General features: G+C 38.0%; 2 protein-coding genes across 2 annotated transcripts; both read right to left on the bottom strand.

Annotated features, from left to right (window-relative positions):
* Positions 1–3,609: 3,609 nt before the first annotated feature.
* LOC146752361 (kinesin-like protein KIF20B) lies at positions 3,610–15,101 on the bottom strand. Its single transcript, XM_085531947.1, has 9 exons — positions 14,983–15,101; positions 13,632–13,787; positions 12,513–12,703; positions 11,934–12,072; positions 6,945–7,145; positions 6,426–6,506; positions 5,572–5,698; positions 4,884–5,026; positions 3,610–3,869 (listed from the first exon to the last, which is right to left on the bottom strand). The coding sequence occupies exons 2-9, from the start codon at positions 13,683–13,685 to the stop codon at positions 3,789–3,791; spliced, it is 1,017 nt and encodes a 338-aa protein (XP_085388073.1). The 5' UTR covers positions 13,686–13,787; positions 14,983–15,101; the 3' UTR covers positions 3,610–3,788.
* A 63-nt stretch (positions 15,102–15,164) lies between these two features.
* Positions 15,165–19,023, bottom strand: LOC146752360 (kinesin-like protein KIF20B). Its single transcript, XM_085531967.1, has 2 exons — positions 18,832–19,023; positions 15,165–16,390 (listed from the first exon to the last, which is right to left on the bottom strand). Exon 2 carries the CDS (start codon positions 16,332–16,334, stop codon positions 15,330–15,332), a length of 1,005 nt encoding a protein of 334 aa, XP_085388093.1. The 5' UTR covers positions 16,335–16,390; positions 18,832–19,023; the 3' UTR covers positions 15,165–15,329.
* Between the last annotated feature and the right edge of the window lie 1,127 nt (positions 19,024–20,150).

Below are 20,150 nucleotides of genomic sequence, written 5' to 3'. Positions count from 1 at the left end.
ATAACGGTGGAGGGAACGGATGCCATTCAGAGGGACCTTGACAGGCTGGAAAGCTGGGCTCGGGTGAACCTAATGAGGTTCAACACGGCAAAGTGCAAGGTTTTGCACTTGGGCCGGAAGAACCCCAGGCACCTGTACAGGCTGGAAGGAGTTGTCCTTGAGAGCAGCTCGGCAGAGGAAGACCTGGGGGTCCTGATGGAAGAAAGACTCAACATGAGCCAGCAGTGCGCTATGGCAGCCCGGAAAGCAAATGGGATCCTGGGCTCCATCAGGAGAGGGGTGGTCAGCAGGGATAGGGAGGTGATCGTCCCTCTCTACTCTGCTCTTGTGAGGCCCCATCTGGAGTACTGTGTCCAGGTGTGGAGCCCTCAGTACAAAAAAGATATGGAGATTTTGGAAAGGGTCCAGAGGAGGGCCACAAAGATGATCAGGGGGCTGGAGCACCTCCCCTATGAGGACAGGCTGAGGGAGTTGGGTTTGTTCAGCCTGGAGAAGAGAAGGTTGCGGGGTGACCTCATTGCAGCCTTTCAATACCTGAAGGGTAATTGTTTAGTTTGTGGAAGATTGTGGAATTTTAGTTTGTGGAAACTGAAAAATTGTACTGTTTGATACGTGGGTTTTGAAGGGAATGGGACAAACTGCTTTGATGGTATAAGAAAGTGTAATTGCTATTGGTATACAGAAGTATAATTGAGGGTGTGTGGAAGTGTAACTGAAGGTACAAATAGAGAAATTGTGTACAAAGGAAAAAGAGTTAAAGAGAAAGTGAGTTTATGTGTGCTGGTATGAGAGCAACCCCCTGTATTGTTTCCCCCCCCCCCTTGCAAGAACTCTTGGAGTGAGAGAGAGCCGGGTACAGAGACTGTTGCTGTAAGCAGCAAAGGGGGGAGGTGGGGAGGAGGGGGCAATGGAAGTGAGAATAGCCTTCATGTGCAGAGATGTAGGAAACCTGAAATCCCAGTGTTAGCACTGGACACCTGGAGAGAAGGAGATGAAACTGAAATAGGATGTTAGTAGTTTATGTAATGATGAGAGTTTGGAAAGTGAGAGAGTTTGGGACAGACACAGGCTGGAGGAGGAAGGACTGGCAAGGTATAACAGGGATGTCAGGACTGAAAAGAGGTGAACGATATGAAAACAAAACAAAACTGATTGACAAACAGATAGTAAGGGAATTGCTGATAATAACAGCTGTTACTGTTGTGGTGCCAGAATAGGGCCGTAGGACCCAGAGATCCCCTCAGGGAGAGGTGGGGGGAGTGGGGGCTTGAAGTGCCCAGGGAGGGCTCCGCCCCACTGAAAGGAAAGCAGTGTGCAAACTGCAACGGGAAATTGCATCTAGGGAAGCAGGATAAAGAGATTTATTTTCTGGTGGATATGGGTGCTTCTTACTACTCATAGATGGTTTTGTAACAGTAATAGAAGCTACTGCCCAACAAGAAAAGGTTTACGGTTTTTTTTGGATTAATTAAATATAAACTAAGTAGGAATACAGAAATTCTTGTACCTGCCAGGTTGCTCTGGCAAGAAATTTAATAAAACTGGAGCTAAGGGTCCAACAATATTGACTGTTTAAAAACTGTAAGTCTGACATTAGCACAAATGGGGAAAAACAATGTTGTACCCCAGGAGTCACAGCAATATCAAACATGATGCTCTTAGGGGTGTGGGCATCAGGGCCAAACATGAAGCCCTGAATAGAAGTTAAAAGCAAGAGATTGTCCAGTCAGGGTAAAGTGGTACCCTATAAGGACACATAACTGTAGAAGGATAGAAGACTTTCTGGACTCCAATTTTGCAAAAATTTTTGATAGCAAGTGCTGTAGTTTGGTACAACACTTGAAGGCAAGTAATAGAATTGTTGAATGCATACACTCAGTGGTGGCAAATCCATGCACTTTATTAACCCAGTTAAGGAATGAATAGGTGGAGTTTACCTTCTGGATTTGAAGGATGTTTCTTCTGCCTGCTTTCTGTATCACGGCTTTACAAGTCGGTGTGCAGGTTTGGAGGAGCTCTCCCCCTTGCACCCGGCGCTGCGCAACGCTGGAATAAACATACCTGCTTTACAACCCATCTCTGGATTATAGAGTTTGATTCCGCAAGTCAGCTAAACATTTGTGGTTGGTTTTTCTTTTCCCTAAACAAAGCAACCTGTTTTCTGCACTTGCTGTGCCTTACGAAAATGCACAGAAATTAGGCAAGCCTGAGACTCACCAAACACCACATGTGACATTTTGTAAAAGGTCAGTTTTGCAGCAGAGAACCACATATAATTATACCAAGTGTGCAACTACTTTTCCCATGCAGCAGCAGGCAGCAATGAGGCTGTTCTCATAATAAAAATACCATTTGAAAAGTAGTGTAATTAAGTGTATATCATGATGTACCCAGTAGCAACGAGAGCTCTGTTAACAGCTTCTGGAACAAGTAGATCACTCCCATCCCCTGCAATGACTTTGCCTCCAATATCGCATGGCTGATAAATTGCAGTCTTCTGGATATGAAATATTTGCAAGTAATTTGCAAACTGCAGCTAATCAGAACCGTCTTCCATATTGTCACCAACCACTTCAGGCAGCATTGTTCCATTTTGACATCTGGCTATGAGGCATTCATGCACGGCATTCACATACATAGGTCAATAAATAGGAGGGAGGGTGATTTCAAGTACTTATGCTTCCATCAGTTTCTTCTGTGTACCTGTGCAGTAGCTGCCCATCTCACCTGGTAGGTACGAATGCTGTTTTTTACTCCAGGTCAATAAAAGCCTCCATGTTGACATCCACATGCAGATTTGTCCAGATAACACCATGGAGAAAAGCTTCTAAAAGTCAGTTCAAGTTTTTAATGAGATTGCTGAGCATAAAACCACATGATTCCCATGATTTTTCACAGATTGTTTTCTGCAAACCTGGATCTCACAAGCCTACAAGCAAGGAGAAAGCTTATCGGCACAGCAACAAATAGTACGATTGTGGGTTTTTTTAAATACAATCAGTATATTGTTCTATCACCAGCTGCTTTTAAGGCAATTCACTCCCATCAAACTCTCAAATATTCACCCAAGTCGGCTTTCATCCATGTTTTTACCTCCTGAGCAATTGAATCTATAGGAACTATTGGACTTGGAGACAACACAAGGACATACTGCCAGCTGAGAACCTTTCAGCTAATTCATCCAACAGCATCTAAAGGTTCGAAGCTCACTGAGGGGGAGAACAGTATTTGGGATATTAGAATTCCCCCCAAATGTATTGGGTTTATTTTTCTAAGTTTATTAATTTAAAGCTGAACTTGCACAAGTGAGGGAAAGCACCTTTCTTCCACACTGAGGAATTGGCACCATCTTCTCTCCAAAGAAAATTCTTTAAAAAGGCCCAAAAATTAAGTATACATAAATATTAATGTGTATTCATGCTCTTCTCTCTGCCAGAGTTCTGCTAAGTACACCAGTCACGTGAAAAAAGCAAGCCAGGCCATCCTGAACAAGTACAGTTATTACTGCACAATGGGTAAATAGCAATCAGTCCTAGAGATACTGTTCCTATACAGGGGAGGCAAGACAAAAATAAATAAACCCTTAACCACAATAAAATCCAAACCCAGTTTAAGAAAGCTTGTATTTATTTCAGCCTCAGTGGAGTCAGTTTGAAACTGTCAGAGAGACACTGTACACCTATATACAAATTTAAGAACACAACGGAGTAACTGTTACTGTTTATTAACAACCAGTTTTAATAATACGATAAAAGTATGTCCTGAGAAAGGGGAACAAACATGCTTCTTCAAGGTTTTTTAGCTGTTCTGGATCTCAGCCGTCGCTTGATGATCAGATGATCACTTTCCTTCTTTTGTTCCTCAGATTCCTGAAGAAAACATTTCAAAAGTTACTCATCTTTTCACACAAGACTGATAAGCTCTTCTTGACCCACGCAAACATATTTCTTCCCCTAAATGGATTTCAGAATGGCATTTGCTTATTATATTTTATTCAGAAAACTATGGGATACCGAGATCATTTTAATGCAGCTTAATCACAAGGAACAAATATGGAGAATGTACAAAATCCTGTTTATCTTAAAAAAGCACACACATCTGAGGAAAGCCTGAAGGCAGCTTTCATTTTGAAATACTTGTTTTCAAAAGAGTATTATAATACTTGTTTTGTGAAACATGAAGCGTTCAGAAAACATTTTTAGCCTCAATCCCTGTAGCTATGACTTGCCCAGAATTTCAGTTCTCGGTTCAGTTCCATGTTCTCAGAACTACAGTGAGAGAAGAAATTGTCTCATCTTCTTCATCCTCTAACAAAAAAAATATAACATTTTGGTTTCTGCCCCTATCATTCGTCAAATCATCAAAAAATTCAGACGGATATTACAGTATGGGCAAATGATCACTATGCTGAACACAAAAAGGACTATAATATAATTAAAAGATGCAGTTCCAACAGAGCAAGAATGTTCTTAGCACAATAGCTGCCGACAGAGTCATGAAACTGGCACATCAGATCCTTTGCAAGTTGGCTTAGACAGGAGATCATAGGTTAAGCATACCTAAAAAGCTGTCTAAGTTGTGCTCTAGAAAAGCGTGTAGTAGAATAATCCCACTCCGACACACTGAAATTATCTATGATTCCAAATTAGAAGACATCTCCGTGATTGCTACATCACCTACTTAGTAAACTGTAAGCCAGCCAAACACAGAGATCTTTGAGGACAAAATAAAACAGAACAGCAGGAAGACCAACAAGAATGACTTGATAGAATAAAGAAATACCTCAGTACTTTCAACCTCCTCCTGCAAATAGATGAAACCTCCAGTCTGTTTGGACTCCTTAGTAGTTTATTTTAAGCCAAGACTACAGTATAATCGCTTACCGAAGAAGCAGGTATATCTAGAGGGCCAGAAACGACAGTGGAATACAGCTTCCTTTTGCATCGTTTTGGCTTGGTCTCTCCTTCTTCGAGACTTTCAGGTTCGTTTGATTTAGGAGAACTTACTGCTGACATCAGCTTCTTGGCTAGAAGAAATTTGTTTTGATACGTAAACCAATCAACTTACTGGTTTTGTGAGTCTTTAAATCACTGAATGCAAAAAAAGCTTCGTAACAAACTTGGTTTATAAATGACACGTAAAATTTAAGTGAAAATACTCAGAAATTGTATTTGTTCATCGAGGTTCTTTATTGCTTCTATAGCTGAAACAGTTTATAGGTTCAGGTACGGCAGCTTAAAGCACGCATTAAAATGGAGTATGAAAGACAATCATGGCTCAGAAGTCGCTGGAAGTCAGAAACTTCAGCAGGAGTTAAACAACAGGCCTAACTTTCGTGCTGACAGAAGCACAAGACAGAACCAACTTTCTCTGTATACTTGTAGGTTTTCACAAATGTAATAATGAATCTCTGAAGAGACGAATAAATGCATTTACTTCATAAATCAAAGGACAAGACAACTTAACATGGCAGACAAGTTCTCTAAGAACACATACATTAATAGCCTACAGCAGAAACAAGCCATTCTACAATGTCTAGAAAACATGGAATAAAACTTATTCTACACCAACCTTTAGAGTGTATAATAGAAGGAGAGCTTTGAATAAAATCTCCAACTTTTTGCAGTGTTTCATCCTTCTTTTTAGTCAGTCTTGAAGCATGTACTCGCTTTCTCAGGAAGTAGTCTTTTCCGGATTTCTGTTCAACAGAGATGTGAACATGTGAAACAAGAGCATTGTTTAAACTTCATTTTAGTTCAACGTTATTTTAAGTTGACATTTTGAGCTTTACTACTGACACCTCTGTTCATTATGCTGATGATACCACAACGGCAAGTAATGTAGACAATTTTATACCCTTTAGGGAGTTGTCAAAATCTCAGCTATTTCAAGGCATACGTTTCTGAAAGTTTCTTAATAAGGCAGTAGTTTCTTTAAAAGTAGCTCCCAAGCTGTGGAGTTGTTTCTTACATAAGCTGTTCTAATTACATAAAATAAACAAACATACAAAACAGAAGACAACAGATGGGAAAAATCTACTACTCATACTCTGACCATGCCAAGGATACTGCTATCACATGTGAACATCTGTTTTTAATAACTGCCATGCATATTAATGATATGAACCTTAGTTTAATACAAGGGCTTCACTTACAAAAGCACACGATAATACACTAAAGCTTCTCTTCCCAACTATTCAGTGTGCAATATCCTTCCCTCCAAATCATTACACAGTACAGCCATTACACGCTCTGGGGACAGACTGACTTGCCATTTGTTAGCTTAAGGAATTTAATAGGAAGAGCTCATAAGCATGTAAGATTCCCATTCAGGTATACACATAAGGATAAGACACTGCTTCTTTCGTGTGACCACACAATTACAGGAAGTCCCAAGCTAGCTTCAAAACTAGAACAAAAACCAACCATTTTCTTGTCACTTGCAGAGGGTGAATTAAAAGCCATGACAGATTTTGTATTTTTCGTGTTCTCACTTTTCACAAAATCCTGGGAAAATAAGACAAGTTTCAGCCATGATTCTTTTGGAAAGAACAACTGATGTCACAAAAGTGAACACTTTAAACACTTTTGCTAATAGTAGGGAAGTATTTGCTAGTGGTAGCTATTCCACTGTAAATCAAATAATAAATAAGCATTCAATTATAAAAACAGGACATTAAGATATCAGTATTAGACATCTCATGATGTCTAAAAAGCTGATTTATGTCTACAGGTTTCAAAGAAAATACACAATGAAGTTAAGAGAAATTCCCTTCTCTTAAACCATTATCACTGAGCTTGGCTATTAGTTTTGTTCATTAAAGCAGTTCATTGATTAAATTCTTCAACTACTTTACTGAGGTAGAAATAGCATTTTTTTAATGCTTAAATGAGAATGGTAAAAAGGCATCAGATATTTTGTTTTCTGTTGGGTCTAGGTCATACCTCATCCATGTCATCACTTCTTTTCTTTTTTGCCTTAGGCATTTTCACTCCTAAAGGTATCATGCTGCCGTGCTGCTTTATCTCCATCTTATCAGGTTGCAGAGGTGTCAGTGGGATTTCCAGCTCCGGTTTTGGGAACCGACTAGTTTTGCCATTTTCTGCGGACACTCCAGAAGAGTCGAGGACAGTTTCCAAATGCTCCTGATAGCACAGAAGAATTTTAAGTGCAAGTGTTAAGGTAGCCATGAGATTAAAAAGCTATAAAGCATCTGGAAAAGGATATGTAAGCATTCGATTTTCCTGCTGTAAGAACACTTGTAACAGAAGGAGTCTATTTCAGTTACAGCAGAGTTTTACCCCTCTTTCCTAGAACTTGTTACATTTAAAATTATTTCCAATCTATGATCACAAAAAAAGTTCTCCATGTTAAACTGAGCCTGATACTTTACAAGTCATTTTTTCTCAAGGGCACAGACAACTACACTTTTTTTTAATAGAGAGTGGTGGTAGAACTGACACGATTTTCTTCATCTCAACTCTGCTGCGTCAGAACTGGGCAGGAACAGGAGCATTTGATTCAAGTGTTCGATTAACTTCCAGCTTAATCTTAGGGAATTTGCCCTTCCTCTTCTACACTAGAGATGTTATTTACATAAGTAAGGTCCAGCTGGCAAGGTGCAAGCCCAGTACAAGTCATTAAAGAACTCCATTGCTATCTTTTCCCTGGAGAGAATACAGACATTCAAGCAATGACACCGTACTTAAGCTGAAGGCTATCATGTACCTGCTCATGGTCAAATGGCAGCAAATGCACAGCTAAGTGACAGGGAAATGTCAGTATGCATTTCCCCAGCAGCACTTACTGTCCACAATCCACCCAATCCTGTTTTTCTCAACAGGAACAACAAAGTCAGAACTGAGATCACCTGGACTCCTCCTTCTCTATGGCAGGAATTCAGCTAGCATATCAAAAACGAGTGCAGATGCTGGTTGAACACATGGAACACAGGCTGCTGGGGACATCAGAAAATGGTAGATGGCTGCTTCTACTGCTGCTAGTAACTAGCAAACTCCAGTGTCCCAAACACAGACTAGCAGCTTTTACTACTTACACTGTTCCGACCCCCTGAGGGGAGTCTTCTTCCTCTCAAAAAGTTACCAAAGATTGTAGAAAGACAAAAAGTAGTCAGAGCCACTTTATCAGGCTCTGCTAAGAATCTGAATGGAGTATCACCACCCACTGTATTTCCAAGAATTAAGTTGGTTAATAAATACTTTGTTTTTAAAATATATGTAACTGCTATTTTATGAAAGTTAGCAATTAAAAACTTATATAGGAATGATTAACATCATCTGCTAACAAAACAATGTCCAGAAATCCTGCAGAGGAAGAAAATAAGTTCAATTTGCTGTGCCCGTTTCAGTGGCTCCATGAATTTTTTCCAAGTAACTTATCTAATCATGAGCCACTTCATAAGCATTAACATGAGGAGAGTTTTCAACAGCACCCGACAAAAATTCATCACACAATTGTTTCAACAGCTTTTATTCCTATCAAAGGCTATAAAAACAGGTGATCTGATCACCTTGAAAGAGATAAATAAATTAAAACTTGGGAATTGTTTAGAGAACATGAGATCTTTTCCTACTCATTCCTTATCAAAAGCAATACAATCACAACATTTTCAGATCTGAAGTTTCATACTAACCTCAGATTCATTTAATGAAGTGAGGCTCCTAGTACATCGACGTGACAAATAATTGTCTTCAGCTTTGCATCTTAATGGAATACTTTCTCCAGTCTTAGTTTTGCTTTGTTGTTTCCTAGGCTGTAAATATTTAAAAGGAGTAAAGATTAGGCTATGCATTAGACCTCCAAAATATCTCGAGTTTTCTAAAGTTACAGTGTAAAACCTCAAGCTCAGACGCCACATGAACACGTAAGCTGAAACACAGCACAAGTGTGGGAAGGTAGTAACATCTATTCATTGTGTGATCTTCAGATACACCCTACTGGGTCTCACTAACAGTCTCAGGCAGTATTCTGCCTCCAAAAGAGAGAAAGCGAGACATTATTTAGGGACAAAATCTGTAACGCTGGTCGTTTTGTCATCCATTCCCCCCATACTCTGCACGCTCACAGCTGCTATGTTAGAACACCAAAGGCTAAACCTCTGCTTAATCTTCAGCATCCACATACGAATACATGGAAAACTGCATGGAAAAGTTCCATAATGTACACAGAGAGATGGTGTTCTAGTAAATAAAATATTTTTGAGAAGATGAGAGCTCATGTTTGAGTGGAAGACAAAAAGAACCAACAAGTACTCATCACTGAATATGTAGCTAAAGGACTATATGCTAAGAAAAATGATTCTAGCTCCAGTATCTCCTAGGAAAACAGAAGAACAAAAAGGGGTTAACAAGATGTTAAGTACTGACTTTCTATAAATATAATCATACCTTTTCATTTACAGAGTCATTCCTTCTACTTTGTCTTTCTTCAAGTAAAGGTATTTCTGGCAAACACTGAGGGCTACTGTGGTTAATGCGTTGTTTTAATTCCTTTATAAAGTCATCTTTGTCAGCCAGTTCTTTTCTTAACTCTTCTATCACAGTTGCATTATCCTAATAAACAGTAAAAACTGCGGAGTTGTGGGATTGGCAAAAGGAATTAACACACACAAGCAGTATTGCAATTACTTAGTAGCATCAGTTTTAGAATTGCAGGCTAGAACACTTAACTATTCAAGAACAGTAACATTTCACGGATTTGTACGGTCACTGTTACAAGTGCAGTAGTCACAGAATTGCCTGGGAAGTTGTAATACAATATATTTTGATTCTTCTATTTTACTTATGTGCTTCAGCCTTCATCTCCCTTAAGATATAATAACCCGAGCTTTTATTTGTTCCCAAATCCTCGGTACTGTGAGAAAGTCGGCAGTTGTAGGGGAAGTTTTGCTATGAGAACATCTTTCTTCTCAGAGAAAGTGAATCCAAACATTCTCAAAAGAGCACAACTCATTTAGTCTTCTGTTTAGCTTCTGAAATTCTATGCTACGGCTTAGATTGGCTATCCTGATTAAAAGCTGGATGTTGAAATAAGAAATGCAACTTCCAGAGATCATCCCCCCTCTGCTTTTTGATGCTTCCCTTAATCTCTCTCCACGTCCCCTTCTGTCTTTTCATGCCATTGTAGATACTACCTCAGAGAAAGCAAAGAAAGTAAGAAACCTGAGACAGAACTACTGTCTGAGTATTGAGCCTAGCCTGGGATCCGGAAATGCTGTGAATTATCAGAAAAAGCTACAGATGTCCAGTATGATTGTAGGATCATAAGCATCAAACTGACATCTGCTTATCTGAACTACTGAAAAAATTGAAATTTTAGTAATTAACAGAAATTCTGTTTCTGAAGAACAAAAATAAAAGCTGGTGCTTTTTTTGGTTAGTTGCACATGATGTCAATACGACAGTGCTCAAGAACAGAAGCACACCCAGAATACAAAGAGCAGGTACAGGAGTCTTACAGAATTTATGGGTAGCTAATCAGGTAGGAGGAAAGGAGAGCTGACCTTGCTTGAATCCTTTAAGGCAGATTGTCTCAGTTCTGCTATTTCTGTCTCTTTTTGTATGGCAATAGAAGCCAAAGTTTTGAGCTGTTTTTCCAAAGCTTCAACTAACTGATCTCTCTCCTCACACCACTTTTGAAGATTATGGTCCTTTTCCTCCAGCTCCTATATTTCATGATGAAAGAAAAGCATACACAGTAGAAACAAGCAGAATCTTTAAGACAGCCTAGAATTAATAAGCTTTTCATATAGCATAAATAAGGACTCAAGCTGATAAAAAGAGTTTATGGTAAGACATTTCAATTAACATATCGTGATGTCACTCAACAAGATCAGGTTACATGCATGTATTACATATGTATTTACTATGCAGATTATTGTATTTAAAGCAATCTGCCAGTGCTCTGTAGTGACTAATTATTTGAATATCTTTCATGGTCTACCACTAATTTCAGTTGGCCACTTTCATTTTGCTCAAATTTTTTTTTTTTTTTGACCTTTTTCCTGTTGCTTGGAAAACCTGCATCATTCATTTAATAAAAATTAAGAGCAAGAAAAATACCTGCTGAAGTTGTTGGATAGTATAGTCTTTATAATCCAGCTCATCCTTAAACTGGTTATTAATCCTTTCAAGTTCTTCCATCTTGTTCCTGAGGGATTCCTCCACAGAACGCATCGTGGACACCTGTAATGTAAGCACAGCTCACGGTTCATTAAAAGACTTCTGTAATCCAACCTGGCCAAATACTTCTTTGTTAAATAAAGAGGAATTCACAAACAAGTGCTGAGTAGGAAAACGACAGCAAGTGCAAGGTTACCAAGGAAGACATGAATTCATTTTTAAGCTTCAATTTTCCACCCCAAGCACACCCAATAAACTTTCAGACTAAGATCCTGCAAAATGGGTTTTATAATATCTACTTGTTTAATAATTAAATTTTAACTATTAACATCACTGAAGCTGAAATTGAAGAAAAAAATTATACATGCTTATATTAAAGAGCCTCTGGAAATTAGTCTCTTTCTCTTCAAGTAAATAGCATTCTTCTTCCCAGTTATCAGCATTTTTTCACAAGACTTAGGTTTTAGGCTTTGGAGTTACCACGGATACCAATGGCAAGTCACCAGTAACGTAGAGATAATAACAAGTCCCCTCCAGAGGCAGATTAGCTATTCTCTTCACAAACCTTATTCCAGACTACCAACCAACTTTACTTTCCTCTGTTCATTATCTATGCGAAACCATGTTTTAACTTCTGGTCCCCTCTAGAGCTTCAATGGCAACTTTACCTAAGATTTCCTGCTAGCCACACTAGTGTGAAATTTCCAGCTTCATAGTTAAAGTTTGAGAAGTTTTAACAGCAGAAAGCCAAGCATAATCTCACAGAAAAAAATATCTCAGTTGACTACAAACCTCGCTTTGTACTTGCTGAATTTGTTTCTCGGCATCAGAATGTTTGTCTTTTAGATCTGCATACTCTTCTTCTTTCCTCTGCAAATCTTTTTTCAAATTCAGTACAAGGGCAGAACTCTCAGAAAGAATATTTTCTAGCCTTATGTTAAAAATAAAGACACAAAGAACATTACTGTTACACATCTCATGGAAACAGCAATTACAGCTTAATCCATGCCCTGCCTGTTGGTTTCTATTTGTAAATAGACTCTTAAATCTATCTAGACCAGTGACAAGATTTAAACAATTACTTTTGAATTTCAGCTTGCTTCTCATAATCAGATGCTGAAGCAATAAATTATTCAGATGCTATTCTGAGGGATATACAACAAAACCACCAGAAATCCCCATATTATTCTTCATTTCCTTGCACACTCCTGTTTTCCCTTGGAACTCAAGTAGCATACCAAAGCATCCTAAAGTAGTAGTTTGGCCATTGATAAGCATGCAGATGCATTAAGTCGAAGGAATGTTCCCATTAACTATTTTTAACTCTAGTTCATTCTCAAAGGGCTCTAAGTTAACTCAGTGGTTACTTACGATTCTATACGTTGCACTTTCTCCATTTCACTCTTTTCCTTTTCCCAAAGAGACTGTTTCATCTGCTCCAAGCTTTCATTTAAAGCCAAACTTTTGAGCTGTTCTTCCAAAGCTTCTACTAACTGATCTCTCTCCTCACGCCACTTTTGAAGATTACGGTCCTTTTCCTCCAGCTGGGCAACAAGTCTTTCCTAAATGAAGAACAGATGAACAGTGAACATCACCTACTACACACTGAACTGTTCTAACACTTCGGTAGTTAGCACCGTTTTACAGTCTTAGTAAATGTATGATCTCTTCAAGATCCACAGGAGCTCTAGAACTAGTTGCACTACAAACTTACAGAAGCAAAACCATGCTTCTATTAGACAACCTACATTACTCTCCTTGTGAAAAAATATTAGTATTATTTAACAACTTCAATTTGCTCATTTAATGATTACTAATGAGCTTTAGGAAAATAAAGTCACAAAGTGATAATAATACTAAGCTCCTCACATCCTTCTATGCTGCTTGCAGGTCCAGAAAGTCGGGACTAACTACTTCCAGATGTAAAAAAAGCTTTGCAGAATGTACAGATTCACATGTTTAAGAAGTTACATGACAAGAGCCCAGCAAACAGCTCAAGTAACTCAAGTGACTTTGTTATCAGTCACTATTTGGAAAGTGATAAAGGAGCAAAACTGTGGCCGTTTGACCAAGTATTTTTATTCAGTATCTGGAGAGAAGTTTGTGGGGTTTCTTTAGAAACTCAATTGCCTTTTCTTCCTTATAAAGGCTTAAAGGCCTTCTGCTTTGCAGAAAAGAGAACAAACAAAAGCTTTTGTACAAAATACTTTCTTAGCCTCATTAAATAGTGATCTATTTTTCAACTGTAATTTTCTTATTGATGTCCCACATATGTGACATTTCATTATGCACTTATGAAAGAACTTTCTTTTTGTGGCCCCCCCATTCCTTCCTTTTCCAAATCAAGCAGTTCTCATATGGGCTTTGCCACATAAGAAAGCAAGGGGACTTGGACAAGCTGTTCTTATGCACCCTTACTGTTAATACTTGGTATGTAGTTGTCTCCAAACTACAGGCACCAGACAACTCTGCCAGCACCTCATCACTTACGATTTCTGCTTGTTGCTTTCCATAATGTTGTCGGTCCTCAGCAAATTGTTTCATTTCTTTGTTGCGAAGATTCTCAGCTTCTTTTATCTGATTTAGGAGCTCTTCTTTCTCCTCCAGCCACTTTTTTCTATCAGTTTGATACTTAGTCTCACTTTCCTGTTTCAAAGAAACCAAAAATGAAATAGTGAGTCATTAAGGAATAAAAGTCTTAAAAGCCAGGTCATCATTAAATAGACTTGTTTCTGCAAGATAACAGAAATATTAGCAGTTTTTACTACAGAATATTCCCAAAGGCAGGTATTGGATAATCATTAGTTCTTTTCCATTAAAAAATAATCATTTCCAGTATTTCTTATTCAGACTGGAGAGCCTCCATAAAACATCTCTTTTCCTTATAAATGTTCACACAAGCTTTACAGAACTTACACCAAAAGTCAGTATAAGAAAAACTCTTTTAACTTAAAAACTTCTAACACTTTACGCTGCCTTGCAGCAGTTGTAGAAAAACTTGCAGCTCCTTCAGGGTTGAAAGACAAAGAAAAGCAACACAGTTTACACTGTAGGAGTAGTCTCCTTTCCTATCAAACCTACTGGCAGACATTCTCATATATAGGACAGAGCACCTGAGAAACTGCTTGGAAAAAATAAAAGTCTTTTAACCAAGGAAAATTAGTAGACCCGCAGCCCAACAAAAAAGGCTTCCTGGTGATAAAGTTAGATGATGATTTCGATAGCTTATATTAGTTGCCCAAGCAACTAACAGAAAACAGTTTTGACAAATACACCGTAAGTTACAATTTGCTTTGAGTTAGTATTTCTTTCTTGCAAACAACAATTGTATAAGTATACTCTGCTTATAGCACATTGACGTGGTATAGAATGAAGCAATGAATGTTCAACTTTCCCCTCTTCTTGAAAAAGTGAATTGGCTCTGTGCATTAAAAAAAATATCATGAATAAGCTTACTCAAGGTGAAGGAGGAAAGAAGCTCAGAACCATTCCACTAACAGAGTGGATGTAACCTATTGTATACTCACTTAGAAAACTCCCACTGCCAGCCCATTACTTTTATTTAAAAAAACAAACAAACAACAACAACAAAAAATAACATCAGATGGGATAAGACAACTAACTGTTCAAAGGCCAGCAAAAGAAGCACTGCTCATGGCAGCATAATGTAGGGAAGGCTACACTTCCTATACTATGGGGGCATCAGTGATGCCATTCTTAACGTACCACAAAAAAGCTGCACCTGGTCCCTATTGCATGTTGCACTGCAGCTTTTACAGGAAGTTTCTGTAATCAATATAACAGTTTACTTTATCAAGTTACAACTTTGAAGTTAAGTTACCTCCAGCTCTTTTTGCAGCTTTATTAATTCTGTACTGTTTTCATTCAAATTTGCCTCATCACTTTTGTTGTTCTTTTGCTGCCAGTCACTATTGCTCTGGTATTCCAGCTCACTGTATTTGTGTTTCCATGCAATCAGTTCTACTCAATACACAAAATGAGGTTAGATAACATATAATTTCAAATATATATTTGAAATACCACACCAATGACTTTTTACTAAAGCAGCTTCGGTTTTATCTGCTACAGACATAAAGAAATAACAGAAGCCTTTAACTACAAGAGAGTTGTTGTTTACTATGGAACGTTAATGCCTAAGTAACAGTCACATGAAAATGGAAGTGGCTATCACAGTACGTCTAAACCCCTTTTGCATCCCTGCTCCCTTTCTAGATTAACAATAATAGATTCTTTTTCTTTAAGTAATTCATTGAGTTTTGACACATTGTCTTCCATTGTCTTGGAAGCCTCCAGGAGATACTCAAGCTCTCTTATTTTTACCTCACAGTTGGCAACTTCCTCCTGAAACTGTGCAATCATTCTCTGATCTTCTGCAGTCTTTTCTTCAAAGTCCTGAGTTTTCTTTTCTATTTGCTCATGTAACTGATTCACAAGATCATCTTCCTGACTAGTGTGAGTTGTAATCTCACATAGCTTCATTACAAGTTGACGATTATGATTTTCAGCATTATTCAGTCCCGCCTTTAGGTTTTCATTGTCTTGAAGCAGTGCTTTGATGTGCTGACTTTTTTGTGAGGAAACATCAACAATACTTCTGCATACTTCCCAAATCCTTTCAAGACTATAGTTAAAGGAGAGGTCCTGCACAAGATCTGAGATGGAAGAAGTCTGTGACTGAATGCATGCAGAACTAATTTGAGATGTCCCTGGCTCATCTTTTTCAGAGTCTGAGGAATCCTTTACACTGACAAAGTCAGTACCGATGGCATGAAACTCTAAGTGACATTTGTATAATTCATCTAATTTGGTCCGCATTTCTTTTACTTGTGACACTTTATCAATTATATATTCTTTGGCAACTTCTATGTTGTTAGTTAGTTGGGCATTTTTGTCTTCTAGTGTCATATTTATAGATTTCTGTTCATCCAGTTCAGAAGCAATTTCCCGATAGTCAGCTTGACCCTGTAGAATTTGTTCACGGAGGACATCAGCTGTTTCTTCAGAAAAAGAAAGCTCAATACGCAGGCTTGTTACCTGCTTACTGAAATCTTCTTTTTTATTTTTTTCTCTTCTGCATTGTTCTTCAAGCACAGTTAAATGATGTTCCAAGATTTCAGTTCTTTCCCTCAGTGCTAGTACTTCCTTTCGGTACGCGGAGCACTTTAGTTTCATGTGTTCAATTGTCTTTTGCTCTACAGTGTTCTTTTTCTTTCTCTCATTTACAACTACTGTAAAACAAACAAAAAAAAAAAAAAAAAAGGGAAAAGGAATGTAGCTCAGATTGATTAAAATCATTATTACATAGCAGTTCACAACACCAAGTAGCAACTTCTAAGTGAAAAACTGTCGTAATATGCAAGCCATGCCCTCACATCACATAGTATTTGATACTAGTGAAGGAATTCAAGTCCTCTGAACACGTAATCAGGTGCCTCAGATTTCTATACAGAATTAACAGCAAAAGGTTTTCAGTCTGGAAGAACACTTTTACCATGGCACTACTCAAACCTTCCACTCCACACCAGTAGAAAATCTAATTAGATTTAAGAAACATGGGAACGAGATAGATAATTCACAGCTATATTCTTTCTATCTTCCGTGCTTCAGCAATCCCTATAAGGCAGCCAGGAATCACTCCATCTACATCTAAATGGTAGATAAAAAGTTCTCTAAGAAATTTCATTCCAACTCACACTCCTCTTACTTTCAAAAGAAAGATAAAACCCTGGACAAGTTGATCACTTAAGTGTTGATATCTGTCTCTCTTATTCAGTTGATCTCTAAACAAAATATGAGGATTCCTACTTCTGTCCACACTTACTCTTTTGCATATAAAGTTCACTCATAAAGTTGTACAAATTTGCAGATTCAAGTTTCCATAAATATTCCATTAGCTTGGGGCTGTTTTTTTCTTTAACTGGTGAGCAATTAGCTAAAATCACATGCATTTTCTTTCTATCAAAAGCGACTTCTGCTGTATTTCATCACTGCTTTAGAATCCAGTTATGTCCATTCCATAATATGCATACTTTAAGTATTAGAAAAATAAATATAAGTCAAGACTTACTAGGGATTGGGTCACCACAACAATATATTCCATGGTGATTCTTGTACAGTCCTTTTATTACTACAACTACAGAAATGAAGAATTTTATAGCGCCCACGTGCAGCCTGCATTACATACAGATTCACATGTACTGCATGGAAACAGCCTCTTAACTCATCTAAGGAGTTTTATATACAGCCCTCAACTGATTTAAAAGTCATACTGAAGAAACAGCAGTGGCGTATTCCACCCCAAACCAGGTTTTGGGTTTTGACTGCTGCTCCCAGCAACACTAGTGAGGGGAATATGATTTATAAGTAATCTAAACACTTTATGCTAAAAACAACAAGCAAGCACTAAAGCAAGATAAATAAGACTAGGGAGAAGATGTGTAATGTTCAGTCTAGAAGCTCCTTACACAGGAATTAGGGAAAAAGCATTATTACAGAGCATAGGAAACAAGACCTAAAAGCTCAGAGAATGGTGTAAATACCCTGAACTTGAAGCTGAGATAACCTAGCATCTCCTAAAACACTTTTGCTCGTGCTACTTATATAACTAATTCTACAAAAGAACCAGCACAACATACCTGTGCTCATTGTTCTACTGTGTATATTTAACATAGCTAAAGAATATATATTAAGCGGTTTTTGAAATTGGACGCTATTAATACTCACAAATAGAAGAAAATTTTAACATGATTGAATACTCAGTACTTCTTAACAGAAAACTTCATGCTGACATTGTGACTATCAGCTACCCATTTTAATTCCTATGTGGAGCATTGCTGTCATTAATTTTTAAATGAGAGCTTTGGTCATATGATTAGAACAAACCCACTACTATTTGGAGTATGGAGGAGTCCACATCCCTCCCTCAGTCTCTGGTAAGATGCTTATATGTGATGCCATTCAGTGGTCACATTAGGATTCAATATTTATGCCAAATAAAGGCAGCAGGGACAAATCATCCAAGAACAGCATCTCATCCAAAGAAGGCCTTGACTTTCTCCCTTGCACATATTTTGCAAGAGGAATACAAGAAAGGAAGGGACTACAGCTAAGTTTTAGATTTTCCCTTCTACATTGTATATGCCTTCCGTAATTCTAGGAACACTGATGCTCAGCTGTGCCCAGAAGTGAAGTTAAATGCATCAGAGTTTATCCAAACTATTTTGCTCAAATATTGCCCATGAGCGAGCAATTAGCAGGTCGTCAACAATTTTGATAGTTGCTTCAGGAAAAACAAAACAAACAAACAAAAAAAAGCACTTGAGCAGCTGATGCTACTCAGAAGATCAGCAACAGCAGTTGAAGCAATCCTAAAGAAACTGCTTTAAAACTATTACCAAATCTGCAAGTGCATCAACAGATGAGGAAAAAGCAGCAAAAAGGAAAAAAATAGTGCAAAAACTTTTATTCTTAAGCATTCAAAAATGAACAGCATAGGACCTTCTGAAAAAGGGATATTTACATAACAGTTACTTCTATTTACAGTTTAACACAGTGGCTTTTCTCCTTATACCATAAGGTACGTGCTTCACAGCCTTTTGCTTCCTATCCGGAATAGGAAGCAATTTATTGTTTTGGAAGACACCCTGTTCAACGATGGAAGAAACTGTACCTTTCTTTGGAGGTGGCTCTTCCACAGTAGGCTTATCCTCGTCAGTACTGCACTTTCTTCCCACTTCCAACTCAGTTTCCTCTTGTTTCAGTGCTTTAACTGAAAGCACTGAAAATTGGCTGCTTTCAGTTCCTTTATTAGTGTTCTCTTCTGCCGGTTCTGCTTTAATGGTAGTTAAATGGTAGGTAGTCTTTTCCTGTATTGATATAAGATCAGTTACATTGAAGCTTAACAAAAGGAGCACTTAAGTCTCAGTAATCTTCTGTAGGCAAATATTTACACAAAACCATACAGCTAAAATATTTACCCGGTGACTCTATAGACATCAGTTACAAATCTCAATAGCAGACAGAACAAGTACACCTTCAGATAATGACAAGTGCAATACTCGGTAGAGTATACAAGGGAAAGCAAGAGCCTAGCAGGTTACAAAGGAAAAGACTTGCACACAATCAAGAGTTTACCAGTTTATCAAAGAATTTCCTGTTTCCAAGAAGTCAACAAAATTACAAACATGGTCAAAGAGCAAATGGTCAGCTCTCATACAAGTTCATCACATCACACTTCTGCTAAGCTGCTAAAATCACTTTCATCGTGACAGATATAATCCAACCTTAAAGCTTAGTCAGCTCTGTCACGCATATTTTAGATTGTGTCCTTGACCACAAGTGAAGCTTCCTTACTTACAAGATGACGATTGTTAAGCCATGCTGGCACTGCCAAGGACTGATTATTCATCTTTAGTAGCTTATGAAAAGAAAAGCCTCAGAAGTGTTCAGGCCACACAATCTCACAGATAGAGTTGGAGCCTTGTTCTTGGAAGAAGTAATAGGTGAGGACATGACTACTCATCACAGTCAGCTTTAATACCATGGAAATACTAAGTTGCAGTGATGCAGACAGTCAAAGACTAAGAAGGGTCAAGTTGCTAAGCTTACAAGGTTAGAGATCTGAGTGACAGAATTAACTATAAATGTTTTCAGAGCTACTTCAGGCTACCAAACATCAAAAAATGAACAAAAACCACCAGAAGTGGTATGCACACATACTTAATCAAGCTAGTCTTCACATATTCAGTAGCTCGCGGTACATTAGTCAGGATAAAGTTTTATGGACTGCATAGAACGTGGAGATATCCTGAGCATTCATAGCATTTTAAGCTACCACAAGTTGGTATTAAAACAATTTTACACAACATCTTCTTGATAAAGTTACCTCAGTTGCTTCTTTAAGTTGCTCAACAGACTCATCCAATTTAATCATCTGCATTTCAAAGTCTGTAACACACAGAAAAGGTTGTATTACATAAGTAGCCAATA

This window comes from Coturnix japonica, unplaced genomic scaffold (assembly GCF_054131305.1).
Source record: "Coturnix japonica strain WE unplaced genomic scaffold, WE-NBRP24 Scf046, whole genome shotgun sequence".
Taxonomy (NCBI): domain Eukaryota; kingdom Metazoa; phylum Chordata; class Aves; order Galliformes; family Phasianidae; genus Coturnix; species Coturnix japonica.
This window is presented reverse-complemented; position numbering and strand designations above follow the sequence as displayed.

Coding starts and splice junctions, on each gene's coding strand:
- LOC146752361 (XM_085531947.1), bottom strand. CDS start 13,685: ATGAAACAATTTGCTGAGGACCGACAACATTATGGAAAGCAACAAGCA. Junction 12,704..13,631: donor GAAAGCAACAAGCAGAAATC/GTAAGTGATGAG, acceptor TTCTTCATTTAG/GAAAGACTTGTTGCCCAGCT. Junction 6,507..6,944: donor GAAGTGATGACATGGATGAG/GTATGACCTAGA, acceptor TTATTTTCCCAG/GATTTTGTGAAAAGTGAGAA.
- LOC146752360 (XM_085531967.1), bottom strand. CDS start 16,334: ATGAAACTAAAGTGCTCCGCGTACCGAAAGGAAGTACTAGCACTGAGG.